The sequence below is a fragment of the Amblyomma americanum genome, chromosome 9 (genome assembly GCF_052857255.1).
Source record: "Amblyomma americanum isolate KBUSLIRL-KWMA chromosome 9, ASM5285725v1, whole genome shotgun sequence".
NCBI lineage: Eukaryota > Metazoa > Arthropoda > Arachnida > Ixodida > Ixodidae > Amblyomma > Amblyomma americanum.
The window spans coordinates 34,037,529-34,058,337 of NC_135505.1; the positions used below are offsets into that span (position 1 = coordinate 34,037,529).

General features: G+C 49.1%; 1 protein-coding gene across 1 annotated transcript in view; it reads right to left on the reverse strand.

Annotated features, from left to right (window-relative positions):
• LOC144104923 (vascular endothelial growth factor receptor 1-like) overlaps nucleotides 1-20,809 on the reverse strand; it is a 146,706-nt gene that overhangs the window by 21,685 nt on the left and 104,212 nt on the right. Inside the window, 6 exon segments of the mRNA XM_077638153.1 lie at nucleotides 1,003-1,153; nucleotides 1,249-1,370; nucleotides 1,909-2,190; nucleotides 2,700-2,861; nucleotides 3,516-3,674; nucleotides 4,895-5,257. Coding sequence (XP_077494279.1) covers nucleotides 1,003-1,153; nucleotides 1,249-1,370; nucleotides 1,909-2,190; nucleotides 2,700-2,861; nucleotides 3,516-3,674; nucleotides 4,895-5,257 — 1,239 coding nt within the window.

Consider the following 20,809-nt stretch of genomic DNA (forward strand, 5'->3'; position numbering starts at 1 on the left):
ACAAGACGTCCGAAGGATCTTAACTACACAAGCACAGCATGCACTGTGAAAGAAAAGCCACGAAAATAAACAACGATAGCAGTGAGCAGTGATGCGTCGCAGCGAGCAGTCACGGGGAAAAGAGGCTAAAGTAGCCAAAGTAGAACGCGCAGTCGGCTACGAAGTCGACTGTGATCATTGTCCAGAACTTGTTTTTAGATTTCGGCTAACGACAGCCACAAGCACTAAGAGAAAAGTTTTTAAGCAGATCTTAACACAAGAAACAACGTTTTTCCTCTTCTGTGTTCTTTTCAACGTAGCCCTGTTTAATAATACGCCTCAGGGGGCGACGTTTTCACTTCAATGAGGCGAGTATCACATGACCTGTTTCGTCGCACTAACTGAGATGGCTAAACTGTGTGTGAGCGCGGCTAACTGCAGTTAACTCTAACCGCGGTTAAACGCCTTAACTGCAGTTAAGCTTAACCACGGTTAAGGCTGGCCGTGTAAAGAGGGTATTACTCGCTAAAACTAACCAATTGTATTCCACGGTTTTCTATTGCCGACTTCAGCGCCGAATAATTCGCATAGGCCAGGCACTTATCGAGGGCCTCGGTTCCGAATTCAGACCAGTCGGAATGGCTTTCTTCACTTCCGATGGAGCACTTAAACGACGGGAGGGCACAGAGTAAAAATCTTCCACCTCTTCGCGTCATTGGCAGTGTTAAGTTGCGCTCGGTTATTGTTAGGGTTGCATTAACCCTGGCGGAGATCTCGTAACAGGGTAAGATTTCAGACAGGTGGTGCTGTTTTTGCTTGACGGCATATTGGATTCAACATTTACGGATGAAGATGACAATAAGGGAAGAAATTGTAACATACATGGTGTACTTGTGCCGTCATTAAGTTCCCCGCTTGCAGCAGGTGTTTCTTTCTTCCCACTACCCTCGGCTTTTAAGATGGCGCGCGAAACCTGCGACCACGAGTGATTGCGTAAGCATATCGTATATATCCTTCGCGTACCCAGCTTGAGGCGATTCCTGGGGAATTCCCAGCGCTGGTTGTACGGCAGCAACTCCACTTGCTCACACAGCGGCAAGTCTCCGTTGAACATGTCCGCCTGACCCGTGCCGAAAAGGGTTTTGCTCAATGTCTCCATGTCCTGCTCTTCTTTCTGCGTGATGCGAAAAAAAGTTTCGCACTGCGGTAAGCACTCAGCCGTCACTCGCTGCAAACTCGTCCAGGGCATGCACAACTGTTTATACTCACCATAACTGCGCGATATTTCTTCCAGAGTAAGAACAAGGTGACGAGGATGCAAATGCTGAATACCGCGAACCCGACGCTTATCCAAGTGATCTTAATGGTACTCATGCCATGCGCCAGTACTCCTGAAACAAGCATAAAAGATTATTCATTGGAGTAACACGGACAAATGAGCCAGTTGGCACATCATTGAAAACTTTCGAAAGCGCTGCGACAGGGGACCCAAAGGGACAGGGGACACAAAGCGCTTGTCTTTCGTGTCTTTCTCTTTGTGTCCCCTGTCGCAGCGCATTCGAAAGTTTTCAACGATTATTCATATATTGTAATGCTCTGTAAAAACTACGCTGTTTGGCAGATACACTTTCCTAATAACACACGGATGCAGAGCTCACCTATGACGAAAAGGCAACGTTGAGTCAAAGAAACCACTTTATCGCTAAATTCACTCAAACAGAAGCACAGAAACAAACCCCAACTGATATAATGACGAACCCTTCTTGTTATGTAAAATGCCCAAAATATTTCGTGGCCCTAAAAATGACAACTTGATGTTTGCCCTAGCTATACTTCTCACTCATTCCTTAGTGAAACGAAGCTCGAGGACTCGAGCGAATCCACAATGTGAGCGAATTTGTTCAGAAAAGTCCCGTCATGCGCACACACCACTGGCGACGTAGATGGTGGTGTTCGCGTAGATGGCCCCGGCCCTGTTCTCGGCCCGGCACTGGTAGAAGCCGCTGTCCTGGGGCGTCACCTTGCTCTTGGTGAGCCAGCGGCCCTCGCTTAAGCTGTCCATGCCGGTCATGTTGAGCGGCTTGCCGTCCTTGAACCACGAGATGCTGGGCTCCGGCAGACCGTTCGCTGAGCAGAACAGATTGAGGTACGACACGTCGCTCACCACGTCGTTCCGCAGCGTGGTCTCGTTGAACTCTGGAGGACGCATGTCTGTGTAGCGGTGAGCAAAGAAACCAGAAGGCGTCCACTAAATTTAGTGTTTTCAGACTCTATACTGCCGCGGCGGGTGCTGTACTCGTTGGCTAAGGCTAGGTTCGCAGGAGCCCCGCAAATGTGTAAGGCCCCTCTCTTCTCCTTATTGTATGTGAAAGTGTTTTCGTGCCGCCTTCTAAGTGATGAAACAGTGGTTTCTGATCACCAAAGCGAAAAGGTGTGCGCAAACTGAGACTTGTGACTCTATCAGGGAAATGAGGAAATTTAAAGACGATCAACGCGAATCACGCGGCAGAGTATGCGTTAGCATTAGTGCTCCCCACGGACGGAGAAGCCGCTGCCGCTGGCGAGTTCACACCGTGCTGAGGTGACACAGCCCCCGCTTCTCGCTGAACACCCATCCGGTAACTTGGAGAGCTGTACAGCGTCTAGGAAAACCAGAAAAATTTTGAGGACCGACCCTCGGGCACTGTAAGCTAGCAGGATGACCACACACCCAGTTATACCTCGCACAGTAATGTTGACGAACTCGATGTGTCGATGCGAGTTCCCTACGCGGGTGGCGCCGATGCACTTGTAGTAGCCGGACTGGTTGCGCCCGATAGGGTTGAAGTAGAGAGTAAGGTTGTTGGAGAATGCCGTCGAGGACATGTTGATCTCCAGAGCATCTGCATCAGCACGAGCATACGTTATGGCATAAAACGGACACTATTTTTCACAGTGTCTTCCAGGCATATTAGTTTCACTGAGGCACGCACTCAGTCGCGCAAGCATCTAAGCAGCAATGAAAATGAAAGCTCAAGATTTTAAAAATCCTGAAGTAATGCATTAGCTTCGCATTGAATTTTTATGCTCCTTCAATGAGAGGCATAACCGCGAGTTGCTGGAAATAGAACTGAGCACTCAGAACTGAGTACCTCTGATGGCAAATGCTCCCAGTGGTGGGTCTTGTGCGGCACAGGTCGCTCTTCTCGAGCGACCGATCATTAATTTAACTGCCACCTGCCACAGTGGGCAGTTTTCTCACTATCCGGAAGGCAGTTTGTGATGACACCACAAGGTCACGTGATTCACGTGGCTCACCGGCCTTCTAGGCTGCTCTCTGGGCACACCACCTGCCAGAGTCATGCTCGTGATCTTTCGCTCACAAAGCCACCATTTTTCTGCTCTCACCCCTTTTTCTGTTTTATTTATTTATTTTCTGCTGCGAAATGAAGTAGTTGTACTACCTATTTTATTATATTTTATTTGGTTTCCCTACTATCAGCTCTTATCAACTACACCTTCTGCGCAGAGGTGAGGACGTTCCATTGTGTGCTTACCACTGGTGTTGAGGCTGATGTAGTCTGGGAAGCCTTTTGCTCTCCACCGCCAGGTCATCTTCTCGTACTTGAACTTGTTGGCCAGGCAACTCAGCCACACTTTGTCCTGATCCAGCGGCATTACATCGGAAGCGACGATCTCTAAGCCGTTTTTGGCATCTGCATGGCGTTGAAGCACGAAATTGTCACCGTCCCAACGTTGACTTGCAAATTAAGCTGAATGTGCACCAATGCGCGCACTGGAAACTGAAAAATCAGCGTCAATACTCCTTTAAATCGTTTGTTCTGTCTGATGACGTGCAATTCATGAAAATATGTGGTGTAGTATTGCATACATTTTAACACGCAATAACGAACGCCCCAGTCTCTCACGGATTTAAAAACTTGTATATTTCCTGGAGTCCTACAGTTGGACTTGTTTTGAATTCCTTTTATTTTCTGGGACACTGTGTTTTAAGGATGCTCCGTTTGTAACAGTTTTTTGCTGTGTTTTGCACAGATAAAGAACAGAATTTCTGCAGTGCACGAATTTCTCAGTCGACAGATACGTCAACTTCAAGAAACATTTGCAAAGGAAGAGAGCAAAATGGGTGAGGGATCAAAAACGGGTTTATGACATCCCAGTCACAATCGAGTCAAAGAAATGCACTTAGGCACGGCATAAAATACGAAGGCAAGATAGCCGATGGTGCTTAAGAGCAAAAAAAAAATGAAATCCAAAGGAAGGGAAGCGTAGCAGGGCGGCAGAAAGTTAGGTGGGTGGATGAGATTAAAAAGTCTGCGCGTATACGGTAGCGGCAGCAGGCACAGGACAGCGCTAATTGCAGAAACATAGGAGAGCCTTTTGCAATGCAGTGGATGCATTCAGACTGCTTCTGCTGCTGCTGCTGATGATGATGATTTCATTTCTTTTTATTTGTTTGTGTCCATTTACACTGAATTGGAAGACGCCAAGGTAAAAGCTGCTTGTTGGCAGCTTGAGTGGTCCTTGGCCTGCTTTACATATTGGCAGATGTTTGGCAAAGAACACCTTTGCAAACGAAAATCAAAAAGGCATGGTTACATGTATCGGGATGATTCGAATGATTGCTTTTGCAAGAGAGATGCGTTGTGATAGTGTTAAGGTTGATATGTCGATTTCGGCTTTTAAATCAAAATTTAATAGTCGTGGCAGGATGATTGCTATCATTCGATGACCGCAAGTTGTTCTAGAAACAGGAATAAACCACATTTCAGCGATGATGATAATGAATTTAGGGTTGTTTTCTGATTTTCCCCACTCGCAATTACAAACGAATGTCTGTTCGTGGTGAAGCTTCACTGCGCTATGGTATGGAAGCAGGAAGAATAACACCAATCAATGCTATATGTGCTCTCACCGGTGACGTAGAACTTGGCGACGCTGCTATCATTTCCAAGCCAGTTGAATCCCACGCATCGGTACAGCCCCGACTGTTCTGCGCGCAGTCGCAGCGTGAGATTTCGGTGTCGCATTCCCTCGGCGCTGCTCACCAGCGGAGTGCCGTCGCGAGGGCCGTTTTTGTGGTGGATGTATGGACGCAAAACCTCGTCGCTGACGTAGGGGCTCGTGTCGTCGCAGGCGCGAGGCTCCACACACTCCCGCCACTCCCACCAGGCGGCGAGCAGGGGCTGGCTGCTTTTCACCGTGCACACCAGGGTGAAGTTGGCACCGTACTTCTCGAACAGCTCCGTGTCGTTCAGCACAGCCACCAAGGGCTTGGCTGCAGAGGGTGGGATCGGAAATAAAGAAACGTATGCAGCGAAGTATGGGTAATGGAAGAATCCGGCGGAAAGTGGTTTTTATGGGTCAGTGCTTAATCCCCCTATAAAAATGGCAGCCTACGACAGTGCTGTTTTTAAGAAAGGCGACCTGATATTTCTGTGAACAGGGTTAGATAAAAATCATTGTCATGCACACTGCATCCAATCGGCAGTGTCGAAAGAGAGCAAATATATGCCTTCTGTAGCGAAATGCCTCTCCTTTAAGAATTAGCTTTGCATGCTTCCATAAAGTGTTCTAAGTATTAGTATCCCTCAGAAGACAAACCTAGTGGTTAGTATATATGCATTCTTGCACGCGCTCTTGTGGCTCGATGAAACGGCGTCGTAACGCGGAACCACTAAGGCATAACAAAGATCACCCAAATGTGTAAAATTTAGTCTGTCTTTCTCTATCTCTCATCTTCTTTTTCAGAAAGAGTCTCCCAGTCGTCCGTGTATTTTCGGCACCCCTTTGTTGCTAGATGTCGTAAAAGGGAGTAGAATTTTAAAATTTGCTTATCTCCGTCTTCCAAAACGACTATTTATGCTCCTCTCCCTGAAATAACAGCAGCAGCAGAGTCGACAAATTTGCATTATGAATTTCCGTTCTAGAAAAAGCGAAATACGAAAACAGCGGTGCCTACTTCGCATTTAAAGTAAAGCAAGCCAGCCTTTCGGGATCGTAGGAAGGAACGGAATCCTACCTATTAAAATAGAGACGCCTTCCACCGTCGCAGTATTTGGCCAGCCCGAAGAAGAAGCAAGCGAAATTTCTGCATTACTGCGTCTTGGCTCACACACTGATCTCGTCTGGGCTGTTTATACACTGCCCATTCTCAGACTAGAGACTGTCTGCATTCTGCATATCCAAAGCTTCTCAAACAGTGACAGAAACAAAAGCAGTGTGTGAAAAATAGAATACAGAAGGTAGTAACCGCAAACGAGGGCTTTACGCTTACTGAAATCATATCTGGTGAAGCTCAAAAGGTCTTAGAAAATAACAGAGTGAGATTACACTGCAGGAATCGCTTTGAAGAAAAAAACAAAAACTGTCAAACTTTTTCCCCCTCTTCAAGACGAGGGTAGGGAAGAAGTTACGGAGCGGAAAGGTGCAGTGGTGACGAAGTTGGTGCTACATTTTGCAACGGCTAATCCAACCAAAAAGACCTCATGTATGGGGACCCCTGCTCAAGTTAAGATATATTTCCCTCTTACTTCGCAGTCAAGTATATGCGTATATAGACTGTGCCCTGAAAACATAATGCAAGTGTCTCACCGTAGACGGAGACGAAAACGGAGTCATTGTACATCTTCCCGCCGTGGTCCCTGCAGGAGCAGGTGTACAACCCTTCGTCGCTTCTGTGCACGTCGCGAACTGTCAGCTGTGACGTCACCACGGACAGCATGAAGCGCCCTTGGCCGTAGGTTTTGTACTGGCGGACAGGTTTCGTCACTTCAATGTGGGAACTCTGAAAAAGGCCAAAAGACATAGTATCTATGCGTACGTAGCCTTATTTATTCACGTGCAGCTTAGCAGCGTAGAGGAGTTAGGGTTAATTTTATGCTAGTTACTATATGACAATAAAATAGGAAAAAATTTTCGCCCAAGCAGCAAACACATATAAAACATACGCAGCGCCGTGTAACGCGGCGAGTATTTGTTTCACCTCTTTGTTCTGTAGTCATTTGCGGAATGATCCATTTCTCCAAAGGTAATAAGTCCTCATGTGCTTCTTTTTTTTCTCTTTTCGAAATATTCAGTACGCATTAGGAATTCAGCTTTCGCATTTTCGGACAACTTAATGAACTGCTTCACAATGTCACGAATTCTTTAATTGCATTAAATATGCTACTAGGGGGCAGAAATCACCTGGGGAATACAAAACCGGCTCGATTTTATTTATGAACCTTTTATGATGAAGGCGAAATAATTTCGAGCAGAGTTGGTAGCTTTGTTTATCATGCGGACTAAGGCTTCAACATCACTTTTTATTATATCTTCACAGCTTGAGCACATCGGCCGCATTCCCATTCGTTATGCATGAGAAAAGGCTTCCTGATTTGTGTTTATCGCTCAAAATTAAAGACGGCTGGTACCTTTCTCTGATGCCTTAATACCCCCGCAAGATTTTATGGGGTGGTAAACTGACCCCTTAGCTAAGAAAATCTTCGCAATAAATCTTACGTTTTAAACCAAGAGCACTTGTAGAAAGTGCAGGCTTGCGTTATTAATGGGCACTGTCACGGCTTTCGGAAGGTCGTCCAGGAACAGGAAAGGTTTTGCATTTCCCCATTGAAACGCATCTGCGGCGGACGAGATCGAGCCCACGCTCTCGTCCTCAAGAGCCGTACGCAGTGCATACTCAGCCCCCGCAGCGCTTATGCTATTTATTTGGTCTTTCAAAGCTTCGTCTTACATATGTTGATGCTGCCGCATTCGACATTTGAAGCTGCGCCAATAATTACGCTACGCTCCGTTTAACTAGGTTATGCGGAGATTTCACTTCCCTAACAACAATTTCTTTAGACAGTCTATAGACGGTCCATAGGCTTCTGTCTAAAATGCCTATATCCAGCCTGTAGACAATCCCTAGAGTACTGTCAATACAAATCCTATAGCCAGTCTATCGAGAATGTATAGAATTATGGCCATACAGTTTTAGGAGGCTTTGTCTATAGACAATGACTACACAAAAAGAAATATCTACGGGAAGGCAATAGAGTCTATAAGTAGTCTATAGGGTGTGTATAGGTCATTTTTTAAGGGTTTCTTATCTTTTGATTTCATACTTAAACTATGAGCAAGCACGTGTTACTAGGTTGGTTTCGCAGATAAGCAGCAGAAACCTACAGCGTGTGTCCCTTGCGAATCGAGGGCCCTTGTATTACGTGTGGAGAAAAAAAAAATCGAAACACTCCCTTCTCACCATTCAGTTCACAAAAGCGAGCAAGCGGTGTAAATAGTATGAAATCGTCATGTCGTATTCAGAAAATTGCAAACGTTACCTAATATACCATTTATTGAAACCTTTCATAGAGATCTGACTACCTATTACAGTAGATGCTCCATTAACCGCTTCAATATTTCGCATTGTTCCGGGAGGAGGAGGAGGAGGAAAAGCATCTATTAAGAGCAGAAATACACGGTGGGTTCAGCAGGAGAACCCAATGGTCGTCCTCATAATCAGGCCCCTCTCAATCAGCGATTTCTGGTACGGTGGACTGCGCCTATGAAGGGTTGCCTCCCAGCGCTCATACGTCGGATCGGGATTGCTGTCCGAAGTCTGGGTTTTCTGGACATTCCCAAACTGTGTGAAAGGGTGTGCCAGCGCTCTACAGAAGAGGCAGGACGAATCGTAGGTATCTGGATACCGTTTACTCATCAAGTAGGGATTGGGCAGAGTACTGGTTTGCAGTCGCCTGATTATGTGCTCTTCAAATTTGCTAAGGGTTTTGTGAGGAAGGGATATTTCCATCTTATGATCTTATAGCACTCTGTAATTTCTGCTTAGCTTAGTAAGGGTGAGGGGTTGTTAACATTGTCAGAGAGAGGCTGCGTGCCAGATGCTCGGCGGAGGAGAGCTCGCGCAGCTGTCTTAGCCGCCTCATTTCAAGTCGTTGAGAGGTGCCCTGGCGTCCAGAAGATCTAGACGTCGGAAGGATTAGACGTTTAAAAAATTTCCTAACACGGAGTGCCAACTCGACCTCCGAGGTAATTGCGTACCGCTGCTTGTGAGTCGGACATAACAGTTGCCTCGCTGTTCTTTGATATCGCAAGTGCGATAGCTGCTTCTTCAGCCGATGTGGTATCCGCCGCTTGGATAAGGCTGCTTGAAATTATATCCTCCCGAGGTGAAATTGCTGCAATTGCCGCGACACCGTTAACGGGTCCAGCCGCATCGACGTAGATTGTATCCGTGCTCCATCCCAGCGCTTAGAGAGGTGTCTAGCTCTGGCTAGTCTGCGTCCTCTGTTGCACTCCTCATCCACGCGCTTTGTTACGCGGTGAGTCGTGATGTGTGATCTCATCCGCATGGGTATGTCGATATTGTCGACGACTTCCCGGGGTGGACAGATTCTCAGCTTCTGTAATCTTTTCCTGCCAGGCTTTGAAGTTGAGAGCCTCACAATTTGGTTGACACGGTGGACCTCTACTAGTTCGTAGATGGTGTTATGGATCCCCACCCAGCTGTAGTAAGCGCTCAGTGGATGTGCACGAAGAGAGCCTTAGCGCCGTCTTAACTGCCTTTCGAATAATAACATCCAGTTGGTCTTTCTCCTTTTTGCTAAGCCGTAAGTACTGGGTGGCGTATGTTATCTTAGAGAGAATGAAATCCTGAACTAATATTAGGCTCTCCTTCTCTCTTTCCCATTTATTTTTTTTTATTACGCAGCGTAGCATTCTAGAGACATGCTCGGAATAGGCTTGGAGCTGTGTGATTATAGTGGTGTTAGTGTTGCCGCTGGGTATGATTGCTTACAGGATCTTGATCTCTTTCTTGATCGGAATGCTCATATCCTGGGCCGTAATAACGACACAGGGATTGGATGGCAAAGGTGTCTTATTCTTTTGCTTGCCATGGTCAATCAGGAGTAACCCGGATTTCTCGGGAGAACACGTTAAACCATGCCTCGCCGCATGCTGACAAACGACATTCGCTGCTTCTTGAAGCAGGTTCTTAATTTCCCCTTCATTACCGCTCCAACACCAGATCGTAATGTCGTCGGCATATATATGCGGTCTAGCTTCTCTGGTCGGCCACGCATGGCCAGGCTGAAGAGAAGTGGAGACAAGACCGGCCCCTGCGGAGTGCCCTTGGAACCTAGATTGAACAGAGAGGAGGTCCGATCACCAATACTTATTGACGCTTTCCTATTGAAGAAAAAGCCCCTCACGTAATTATATGTGCGGTCGTCACTGTTGATTCTGTTAAGCTCTTCCAGTATTCCCTCGTGGTTGACATTGTCAAATGGCCCTTTTAATTCTAGCGCAAGGATGGCCTTGACCTGACCTCTGGACGGGTTGTCCAGAGTATCCTCTCTGATACGAACGAGAATATCCTGTGTAGACAGCCTGTCCGGGAGAATATCATTATTCCTTAGGAGTCTCTCCAGTCGGGCGTTCACGACCCTCTCGAACAGTTTACCCAGACACGACGTCAGGGAGATATGTCGTAAATGATCAATATCGCATGGCTTTTTGGGCTTGAGAATAAACCGTACTAAACTCACTTTTCAGGAGTCAGGAATCTGGCCCTGGTTCCAGCACTCCGTGTTGAAGTATTTCACTAATTTTCTTAAGGAGGTGTTCATTTTAAGATCATCTTGGTGTTTATCTGGTCCGGTCCAGGAGCAGTGTTCTAACGCATGACTTCAAGCTCCGCCCTTTTTTCTCAACCGTTAGGTCTTGGCCCATCTCTTTATTGGGTGCGCCGGTGTACGCAGGGAGAGGGTACGAGGATCCCGGGTCGAGGAATTTCCGCGCAAGTTCTGCAATAGCTGTGCAAGGTCTCACAGAGCGTGTGTCTTTGCTCTTTCCGGTTTCAGTTCGATTCGATAAGGGATCTGAGGACTCTTCATGCTTTAGCCGCTTCCATTCTACCGTTGAGCTCATCACACAGTTTGAGCCAGTTTTGGTTAGCGAGATTATGTGCGTAGTCATCCGCTTCTTATGTAAGTTCTGCAATCTTGATCTTAAGCTTGCGATTTACCTTTTGCCTTTTCCACCTCCTTGTCAGAGATCTGGCTTCCCACACAAGTAACAGGTGCGAATCAACCTCCGGAGTTTCCTCCGTGGTGTTCTCTGTCGTTGTGCCTGGCGATAGTTTTCATCTGTAGCGCTGTCGATGCCTCAATATTTGCGAAATCTTCCTCCGGGACACGTGCGATCTACTCTCTCCGCTTATCCTATTTCACAATCTTAGCATTGCCAAATGGTTTGCGCCATTTAACTCCTTTCATCTCATTTAATTTATTAATTTCCTCAGGGCCGTTTGGCATTACAGAGAGGAGTGATTAAAATGATAACACAAGCAAGCTGGGTCAGACGTCCGGTCTACGTCCTTCCTTTCCGCACAGTACGCAAAACGGTATATTTTTTTATAAATAAAACATTTACGTTCGGTCCACCCGTAGGTGACAAAGAAAGGGAGTTTGTATCCACTGAAGAGTATCACTGCCGAGTTGGATCTGCCGACCCTTCGGACGCCTAGTATTTCATGGGTTTCCGAGGAAAAGTCATTCTCTAGGTCTCTATCCGTTGCATTGGGGTAAATCCTGTGCACCCCTCCTTTGTATGAGTCCTGCGGTGTTCTCACGTAGGCAGTGAGGTTGTGCTTTTTCCCTTCTGGGCTGATGTGATCGATTTTCTCAAGTACTGAGGCGTTTACGACACAGGAAGTTGCCGCGATAATGACGTTTTGCACTTGAATAACACTGGGTAAGGTTTAGCGCGTTGCGTCTTGCCACGTAACGCGTTTTCGAGTGCGAGGTTAAGTGAGTGTACATCCCGCCCCATATTTTAGGTCCAGATGGTCTCTGGGCTCTATAATCACTTTAAATTCGTAGTTGTCGAGGTCAGACAGTCATGGGGACCATTTGCGGCTCTTGGAATCCGCCCCTGGTGACATGTGGGCATCTTCGGACGCCTCCAGAGTCGGGTGTCTTTGTGCACGCTGTCCTGCCCTGAGGCATATCGTCATCCATCCAGGTTCTGGCTGTGAATTATCAAAGTTCGTCTCGCTTTGTTGGCTGCTGCTCGGAACACTTCCGAGTCCTCCAGACTCGGGGTCGTACCATAGATGGGGTCAACATCCATCGTCGAAGGCGTAGCGAAGTATGTTGAATTAACACTCTTGTCTGGGCGAGTTGGTTCATTTCTAACGAAGAGTATTCTTGCGCAAAGAACAAAGGACACAACAAAGTAACACATACGACAAGTACAGAGCGTATATTCGTCGTATGTGTTACTTTGTTGTGTCCTGTGTTCTTTGCGCAAGTATATTCTTTATAGTAGCGAAGTAGCTGCTCGCCCGTCAGGCCAAACGCTGCGACGTACGTCGGGCCCGGTGACCAAGTCTATTGTTCCGGGAACCGGCTTATCAAAAATAAAACGCTGATGTGAAGCTCAACGCACAACCAAAAATTTTTTGACGCGACATGCACGCAGCTGACTGGCGAATCATCTCTCCAGAACAAAATGTTGACAGAACCGTCACCCACTCTCGTCATTCTCTACCCGGCTTCCATTCTCAGTGTTAGAAGAGAAGGAAAAAAGAAAATAATTACAGGGACATCGAGTTTCATTATGTGTTGGCAATGCGATAGCATTAGCAGCTGTGGATGTCTTTACCGGACGTGACGTCATGCTACGGTCTTGTGACGTCACTTTTCTCCCGCCAAATGGAATGGCTCGGACAGGTGACGCCACTGCCCACCAGCCTATGAACGAATTTTATCACTGACGACGCATCTGGCCGCACGGCTCTCCCAATGCATTAATAATATCCTGGCACGCCTACTAAGACTTAAAACTTACGTTCTTGTTGGGGTAGTTCCAGGACATGTTGAACATGACTCCCGCCTCCACGGTGACTGTGCAGTTGAGAGTGAAGGAGCCATTCGGAACCGGATCAAAGTTGTTCTCCATATCTAATATCACCTTGGGCGCTATGTCCACGCGGGCTGCAGAGATCAAGAGACACAGTCGAAATAACGGTGTCAAGAAAACCTTCACCACTTGAGTCTTGAGCAGCCAGAGATAGAAAATACCAACTATAGTTATTATTAACAAGTGCACCACCCTCCTCGCCCCCTAAGTGGTCAACGGCACTTAACACCAGACGATTATATGGCATGCCAACAATCCCGCTTTGAAAGTTTGAGCGGGCAAGCTCCCACGTTGACACTTTTTAGACAAAGCAAGATTCAAAAGTTACAAGGGTAGACGTGCGGGCTAGTTGGTGGTACGTACTTCTTTTAAACACCGCAAAAGTCGCGAACGCAGAAAGGACAAAAAGAAGTGCTTAGTGCCTATCTCAAAAAGATCATGTTGAATTCGAATGGCAGATCCTGATCAAGTTTTTCTGCTCTGTTTGGAGCAATTGTATTCCAATGGAAACAGATTTTTCTGTTCCAAAGGCAAACCGGGATCAGGCGTTAATTCCGGATCGCTCTATGTAGCAGTGATATTTGCCAAAATCGGCAGATTTGACTGGAAGATCATGTGCCGTTTTCCTTTCCCCAGTATCTGCTTCCTGTCACGACGGGCTGCGGCTGCTTCGTTCCTGTCGTCGCTACGCCGATACACGGAGATCCGGGTCAATCCGGGCAACTTGCAATGACTTTTCTTGACCTTTTTTATTGTTAGCCATCTGCCCGTGACCCGCCGTGGTGACCCTTTAGTTAGGGCGCTCAGCTACTGAGCCAGAGTTCAAATGTTCAAACATTGACGCAGCGACCGTGTTTTGATGAAGGCGGAACGCAAAGGTGGCCGTGTGCTGTTCGATGTCTGTGTGCGTTAAAAGATCCCTAGGTAGTCGAAATTATTTCTGAGCCCTCCACTACGGCACCTCTTTCTTCTTTAAATCCCACCTCCCTCCCTTCGCTTACGGCTCCGTTCGGGTGTCCGCCGAGATATGAGAAATTGCTACGCCAATTAATTTCTTGAAAAACCAACTTTTTTCCACGAGCAGAGCCATCTCATCTGAAACTGCATAGAAACTTTCGCAATCTAATTATTTATCGCTTTGTTTGCGTCTGCATAAAAAAAACTATAGCATAAATGAAACAGATTGTCACTTCTTTATGAACGCTTTTTAGACCAAGATCTCTAAACTGCTTGAACCTCACGCGTTTTATGAAGTCCGACAAAATAAAAAATGTAAATTGCTCTTTGGAGAAAGGAAATGGCACAGTGTCTGTTTCACAACTCGGCGGACACCTGAACAGCCCCGTAATGGAAGGGATAAAGAAGGAAGTGAAAGAAGCAAGGAAGAAAGTGCTGCCGTAGTGGAGGGCTCCGCTATAATTTCGCGCCATCTTGGGATGTTTAACGTGCACTGACATCGGACAGCACACGGGCGCCTAAGTGTTTCGCCTCCATCGAAACGCAGCCGCCGCGGTCGATTTCGAACTCGGGTACTGCGGATCAGTAGCCGAGCGCTGATTGCTAGTCCAGGTTAGTCTGGTTGTCTAGCTGTGTTGTCGCATCAAAGACGACAAAACTGTGGTTGCGGCGCACGCGAGCTCTTTTTTTCAATACGCCGGCATGTTATCGCGCATGCGACGCAACAGGCGAAGCGAGCGGAGGTGAGCGCAATGACGTGGAACCCGGTGTGACGTCATACCAAACTGCGTTGCCGGTGTGCCGCGTGGTGTGACGTCATGCCAGATGGCACGGCGAGCGCGCAAAGCACAGTAACCGTCTCACATACCTCGGTGGACACCCGAACCGCGCCGTAAAGGAAGGAAAAAGAAGGGAGGGAAAGAAGAAACTGAAAACTGAAAATTGAAAGTTGCATTTTGAGAAAAGGCGCGGAACTGCGCAGCGGCTGAACACCTGTGGCTCGGTGCTACTAGTGGCGCATGCGCAGTTGTGACTAGGGAGCGAGAGAGAGAAATGCGCCGTGTGTCGTCACTGCTCCTCGAGCATGCGCAGCACGGCTCCCCAGGAATCACGCAAAACTGCTCAACCTGCGGCCAGTTAAGCGAGGAATCACGCAAAACTGCTCAACCTGCGGCCAGTTAAGCTTTCGCTTTAATCCTTACAATACGGCTACGACTACGTAACGCGAGATTGAGCAATAGCTGTTTAGGCTCTTAGTCACGTGACCACTATTGTGGTGGTCAAGTGATGCACCACTGCCTTGGCGGGCGGCTGTTCCAAACAGAGCCACCAGTAGTCTAATGCGACCGAGGTTGAACGGCGCAACCAATGGGTGCGCTTTACGCCGACGAGAAAGCCAGGGACTGGCGCCTAACAGCTATCGCTGTAAAATTGAGGAGTGCCGGGTACCCCTCTTGGTGCCTGTCAGGGACGTTCGTGTTTTTGTTGGCTTGAAGATAACACACATGCTTCCTGACATACGCACAGACGGTGTAGCCTACGCTATTACACCCTGTCATCACCTCACGCTATCGCTGTCTACAGTATTTAGTTCCACTTGTACACGGTTAAAAGCACCTATACTCGCGGACAGCTTTTTGTGGCTATGCACTCCAACCTAGCAGGGCGAGACGCAAGGCTTTCACAAGCCAGCTCTTATCACGTTCACACAAAGGAGAGAGATAGGTGTTTCAGCTGGCGGCGCGCGCTCGTAGCTTCCACAGCATAGCCATAAAAAGCTGTCCGCGAGTATAGGAGCAGACAACTCCTGCAGTCTAGCAGAACAGGGCGCACACTCACGCATGTAGACGAAGGCCACCGCCATGGAGGAGTCGTTGTAGACGCGGCCAGGCACCGATCCGTTACACACGAAGTTTCCGGAGAAGTAGCTGTGCGGATAGTAGATGACGAAGCCGCGCGTGGGATCGAACTCGACGTAGTGGGGTGCCAGCGACAACTCCTCCATCTCGCCCTGGCTCAGGCCCTTCCAGAGCTGCACCTTGGCGCCGGAGTGGGTGGGCAGGCAGGGCACCACCGACAGCTCGCCGTGGCGCATCGTCACGGATACGACCTGGTCCTGCTTCTGCGGCTGGAGCAGAGAGTAGTCGTCTGTGCCAGCGACGAGAAAGGCACGGTGGTGATTGAATTGTATTCAGTCTGGAGTCGCAAGCTACGGTCATGGGAACAAAGCGAAAAAGAGGCTGGAAATATGCAACACAAACACCACGCACGCATGTACGCACACACACACCGCACGCACAAACGCACACGCACAAACACTCACAAACACACATAACTGAACTGTCTTAGGTTTTTAATAAAGGAACACTCATGAAAATTCAGTGGTCAAATGATACTGACGTAGAATGGAACAGTTTATAAGCCTTTTTGCTCCTTCAGATAATTACTATAGAGCAAGCATTTCTTCTCCTTGCGCTTTTTCTTTACATTTTTAACGGTGAAGCCCTACTGTGTCATTTATAACGGTTGAATTAGGCGTGTACATGTCCCACGTGGAAGTCTCCGCAATCAAGTGCCGGTACGCTCATGCAGATAATGGGACCTACCATTGACAAAGACATAAATTGACGTGGCGTTGCCAGTGTTTGTGCGATCGGTGGTTCCGTTGTAGTAGCATGTATAGCGGCCCTGGTCCATGATATCAGTAGTATTAATCTCAAAGACGCTCCTGAACGGGAGCAGGCCATCCACCCTTTCTTCGCTGACAGACGAACGCAGAGAGACATCCTAGAATTGAAGAAAGCATGAATTGAACAGAGTTTGAGACCGCAGCAACAAATGTATAACAGGAAAGAAAAAGTATCTGGAGAGAAGTATTGTTCCAGCTTCTGTCTGACTACATTTATGAAAGAAACTGGATGCAGTAGAACGCAGTCCACCCAGTATAATATACTGGACTTGGTCTCACAAATGATATCTCTGATAGTAAGCGAAAGGTCATTAATGCGTTCACGAATAATTACATATTGTTCTGTATGGCCTAAACGAAGTATAGTTTTGGTGCCAAGTAAAATTCGAAAAGGTTGACTTGAACACACATATAACGCACATGCAGGTCCTTGTTTCGCAACCACAAGTTGATTGGTTTCTCTTTTTTTTTTGCCCTCTCGAGCTGAACCCTTGACCCAAACTACGACACCAGGCTAGCAGAGATCCTCGAAAAACCAACCCACGGTCTGTAATGAGCCACAAGATGACGAAAATGAAAGAAAAAATAATAGCCCCATAAAAGCCAAGCACATGCCCGGCTTATCACGAAGTCAACTGCCTCTAAATGCGCTGAAAAAAGTGTTCGAGTGCCGAACACGCGCGACTTAGAAAAAAATTAATCTAACAATACAGCGCCAACCGTTACAACTGCTTTGTATACTCTTTCCAGATGAGAAATTACTGTATGTTTTCGCCGAAAAAATTCTCTCCTCACAAACAAGCGACTGCTGTCAGAATTTGTATCTAGGAGGTATATTCACACAAATAAATAAACGTAAATTCAGTGCAGCAGTCTAATGAAATAATCGCCGCATCCGGTGATGGAACAATCGCACCCAGCCTGACATGGCAGTGGAAGTACCCAGCAGGAGAATCGCTCTAAATCTCTTACATGATAAAACAAAAATGCCCTGTTCGCTAGGCCACTGCGTATACAAGATACAAAGATGCAGACAAATATAAGAGTGTGAGGCATGAAAGAGGGCTCGCCGGCCATTATTAGTGGCAGTTATGAAAATGGGAGGTAACGCGACGGACACATGAACCCCGCTTAGATACTCAGGTTTTGTTTCCTCGTGAGCCTGAAAGCATTCTGGGCATCCATTGTTAGCTGCGCAGGCTGGTCTAATATTGGGCAAGAAACTTCTGCCACGCCTGGAAAAAAAAATGAGGGTTGGGGGAGACCAAAAAAAAGACAGGAAAAAACAGGACCAGAAAAGAAGGCGAGAGATCACGAGAAAATTGCACGTCGGCACAGAATTATTAACACAAAGCTGTGCGTGAGAACAATAGACGCTATCGTGTTCTTCACTAAAAAGCCAGCAAGGGTTATCGATCTTTGCGATGTGTATGGGCTCAGTCCTGTATCGAGCTCATTCTGAACGCTTCGCTATCGCAATTTCCGCACTTGGCCCTCGCAATATTCGACAGGCCACGACAATGAGCAACGAACATGGCGAGGTGGAGATTTCGACGACTTACCCCGAGGGGCGGCAGCGCCCAGGCCACAGGGTGCCTCCCGTAGCACGTAATGCGCAGGGAGCTGTTGGGAGCAATGTCGACGTAGGACGCATTGATGTCCAACTTTGGTGGCAGGTACCGAGACACTCCCGATGTCGGACCTGCAACACGCAGACAGATCAAAGAACCGATATAAATCTTTCAGATGGTCGAGGATAGCACAGAAATCGTTTATAACGCAATATATACTTTTGGAAGCGCTGTACGTGTAGATGTTAGGCCGGTATGTGGAAAACTACGGGTGGCCTGTTTTGTCGTGTTCAATCTTTTCGCTTTCGTCGTGTTCAGTATTGTTTGTTATCACTATGCTGAATTAGCGTGGTGCCGATATCATTGCTGTTAAGTTAGAAGAACACGGTGCCAGTGGCTCGTTTTTCCCTTTCGCCGGGAGCTGCCGCCTCTGCGGGAAGTCGAGGGGGAGGGTTTTACTGAACGTCGCGAAACCCGCCCTAATCTCTTTCGACTACGGCGCCGACTCGTCGCTATGCGCTGGCCGCCACCACGTGCAGGTGGCTTTTAGCTGCCCGCACTCACTGCAGGCTTCTCACCGTCTCGCCCCTGCTGACCGGCCGTGAAAGAGAGGTTGGAACAAATGACTGACTCCGGCGCCGACTCGTCGCTATGCGCTGGCCGCCACCACGTGCAGGTGGCTTTTAGCTGCCCGCACTCACTGCAGGCGTATCACCGTTTCGCCCCTGCTGACTGGCCGTGCAAGAGAGGTTAGAACAAATGACAGACTCCGGCGCCGACTCGTCGCTATGCGCTGGCCGCCACCACGTGCAGGTGGCTTTTAGCTGCCCGTACTAACTGCAGGCGTCTCACCGTCTCGCCCCTGCTGACCGGCCGTGCAAGAGAGGTTAGAACAAATGACAGACTCCGGCGCCGACTTATCGCTATGCGCTGGCCGCCACCACGTGCAGATGACATTTAGCTGCCCGCACTCACTGCAGGCGTCTCACCGTCTCGCCCCTGCTGACCGGTCGTGCAAGAGAGGTTAGAACAAATGACAGACTCCGGCGCCGACTCGTCGCTATGCGCTGGCCGCCACCACGTACAGGTGGCTTTTACCTGCCCGCACTCACTGCAGGCTTCTCACCGTCTCGCCCCTGCTGACCGGCCGTGCAAGAGAGGTTAGAACAAATGACAGACACCGGCGACGACTCGTCGCTATGCGCTGGCCGCCACCACGTGCAGGTGGCTTTTAGCTGCCCGCACTCACTGCAGGCTTCTCACCGTCTCGCCCCTGCTGACCGGCCGTGCAAGAGAGGTTAGAACACATGACAGACTCCGGCGCCGACTCGTCCCTATGCGCTGGCCGCCACCACGTACAGGTGGCTTTTACCTGCCCGCACTCACTGCAGGCGTCTCACCGTCTCGCCCCTGCTGACCGGCCGTGCAAGAGAGGTTAGAACAAATGACAGACTCCGGCGCCGACTCGTCGCTATGCGCTGGCCGCCACCACGTACAGGTGGCTTTTACCTGCCCGCACTCACTGCAGGCGTCTCACCGTCTCGCCCCTGCTGACCGGCCGTGCAAGAGAGGTTAGAACACATGACAGACTCCGGCGCCGACTCGTCGCTATGCGCTGGCCGCCACCTCGTGCAGGTGGCTTTTAGCTGCCCGCACTCACTGCAGGCGTCTCACCGTCTCGCCCCTGCTGACCGGCCGTGCAAGAGAGGTTAGAACAAATGACAGACTCCGGCGCCGACTCGTCGCTATGCGCTGGCCGCCAACACGTGCAGGTGGCTTTTAGCTGCCCGCACTCACTGCAGGCGTCTCACCGTCTCACCCCTGCTGACCGGCCGTGCAAGAGAGGTTAGAACAAATGACAGACTCCGGCGCCGACTCGTCGCTATGCGCTGGCCGCCACCACGTGCAGGTGGCTTTTAGCTGCCCGCACTCACTGCAGGCGTCTGACCGTCTCGCCCCTGCTGACCGGCCGTGCAAGAGAGGTTAGAACAAATGACAGACTCCGGCACCGACTCGTCGCTATGCGCTGGCCGCCACCACGTGCAGGTGGCTTTTAGCTGCCCGCACTCACTGCAGGCGTCTCACCGTCTCGCCCCTGCTGACCGGCCGTGCAAGAGAGGTTAGAACACATGACAGACTCCGGCGCCGACTCGTCGCTATGCGCTGGCCGCCACCACGTGCAGGTGGCTTTTAGCTGCCCGCACTCACTGCAGGCTTCTCACCGTCTCGCCCCTGCTGACCGGCCGTGCAAGAGAGGTTAGAACACATGACAGACTCCGGCGCCGACTCGTCGCTATGCGCTGGCCGCCACCTCGTGCAGGTGGCTTTTAGCTGCCCGCACTCACTGCAGGCGTCTCACCGTCTCGCCCCTGCTGACCGGCCGTGCAAGAGAGGTTAGAACAAATGACAGACTCCGGCGCCGACTCGTCGCTATGTGCTGGCCGCCAACACGTGCAGGTGGCTTTTAGCTGCCCGCACTCACTGCAGGCGTCTCACCGTCTCGCCCCTGCTGACCGGCCGTGCAAGAGAGGTTAGAACAAATGACAGACTCCGGCGCCGACTCGTCGCTATGCGCTGGCCGCCACCACGTGCAGGTGGCTTTTAGCTGCCCGCACTCACTGCAGGCTTCTCACCGTCTCGCCCCTGCTGACCGGCCGTGCAAGAGAGGTTAGAACACATGACAGAC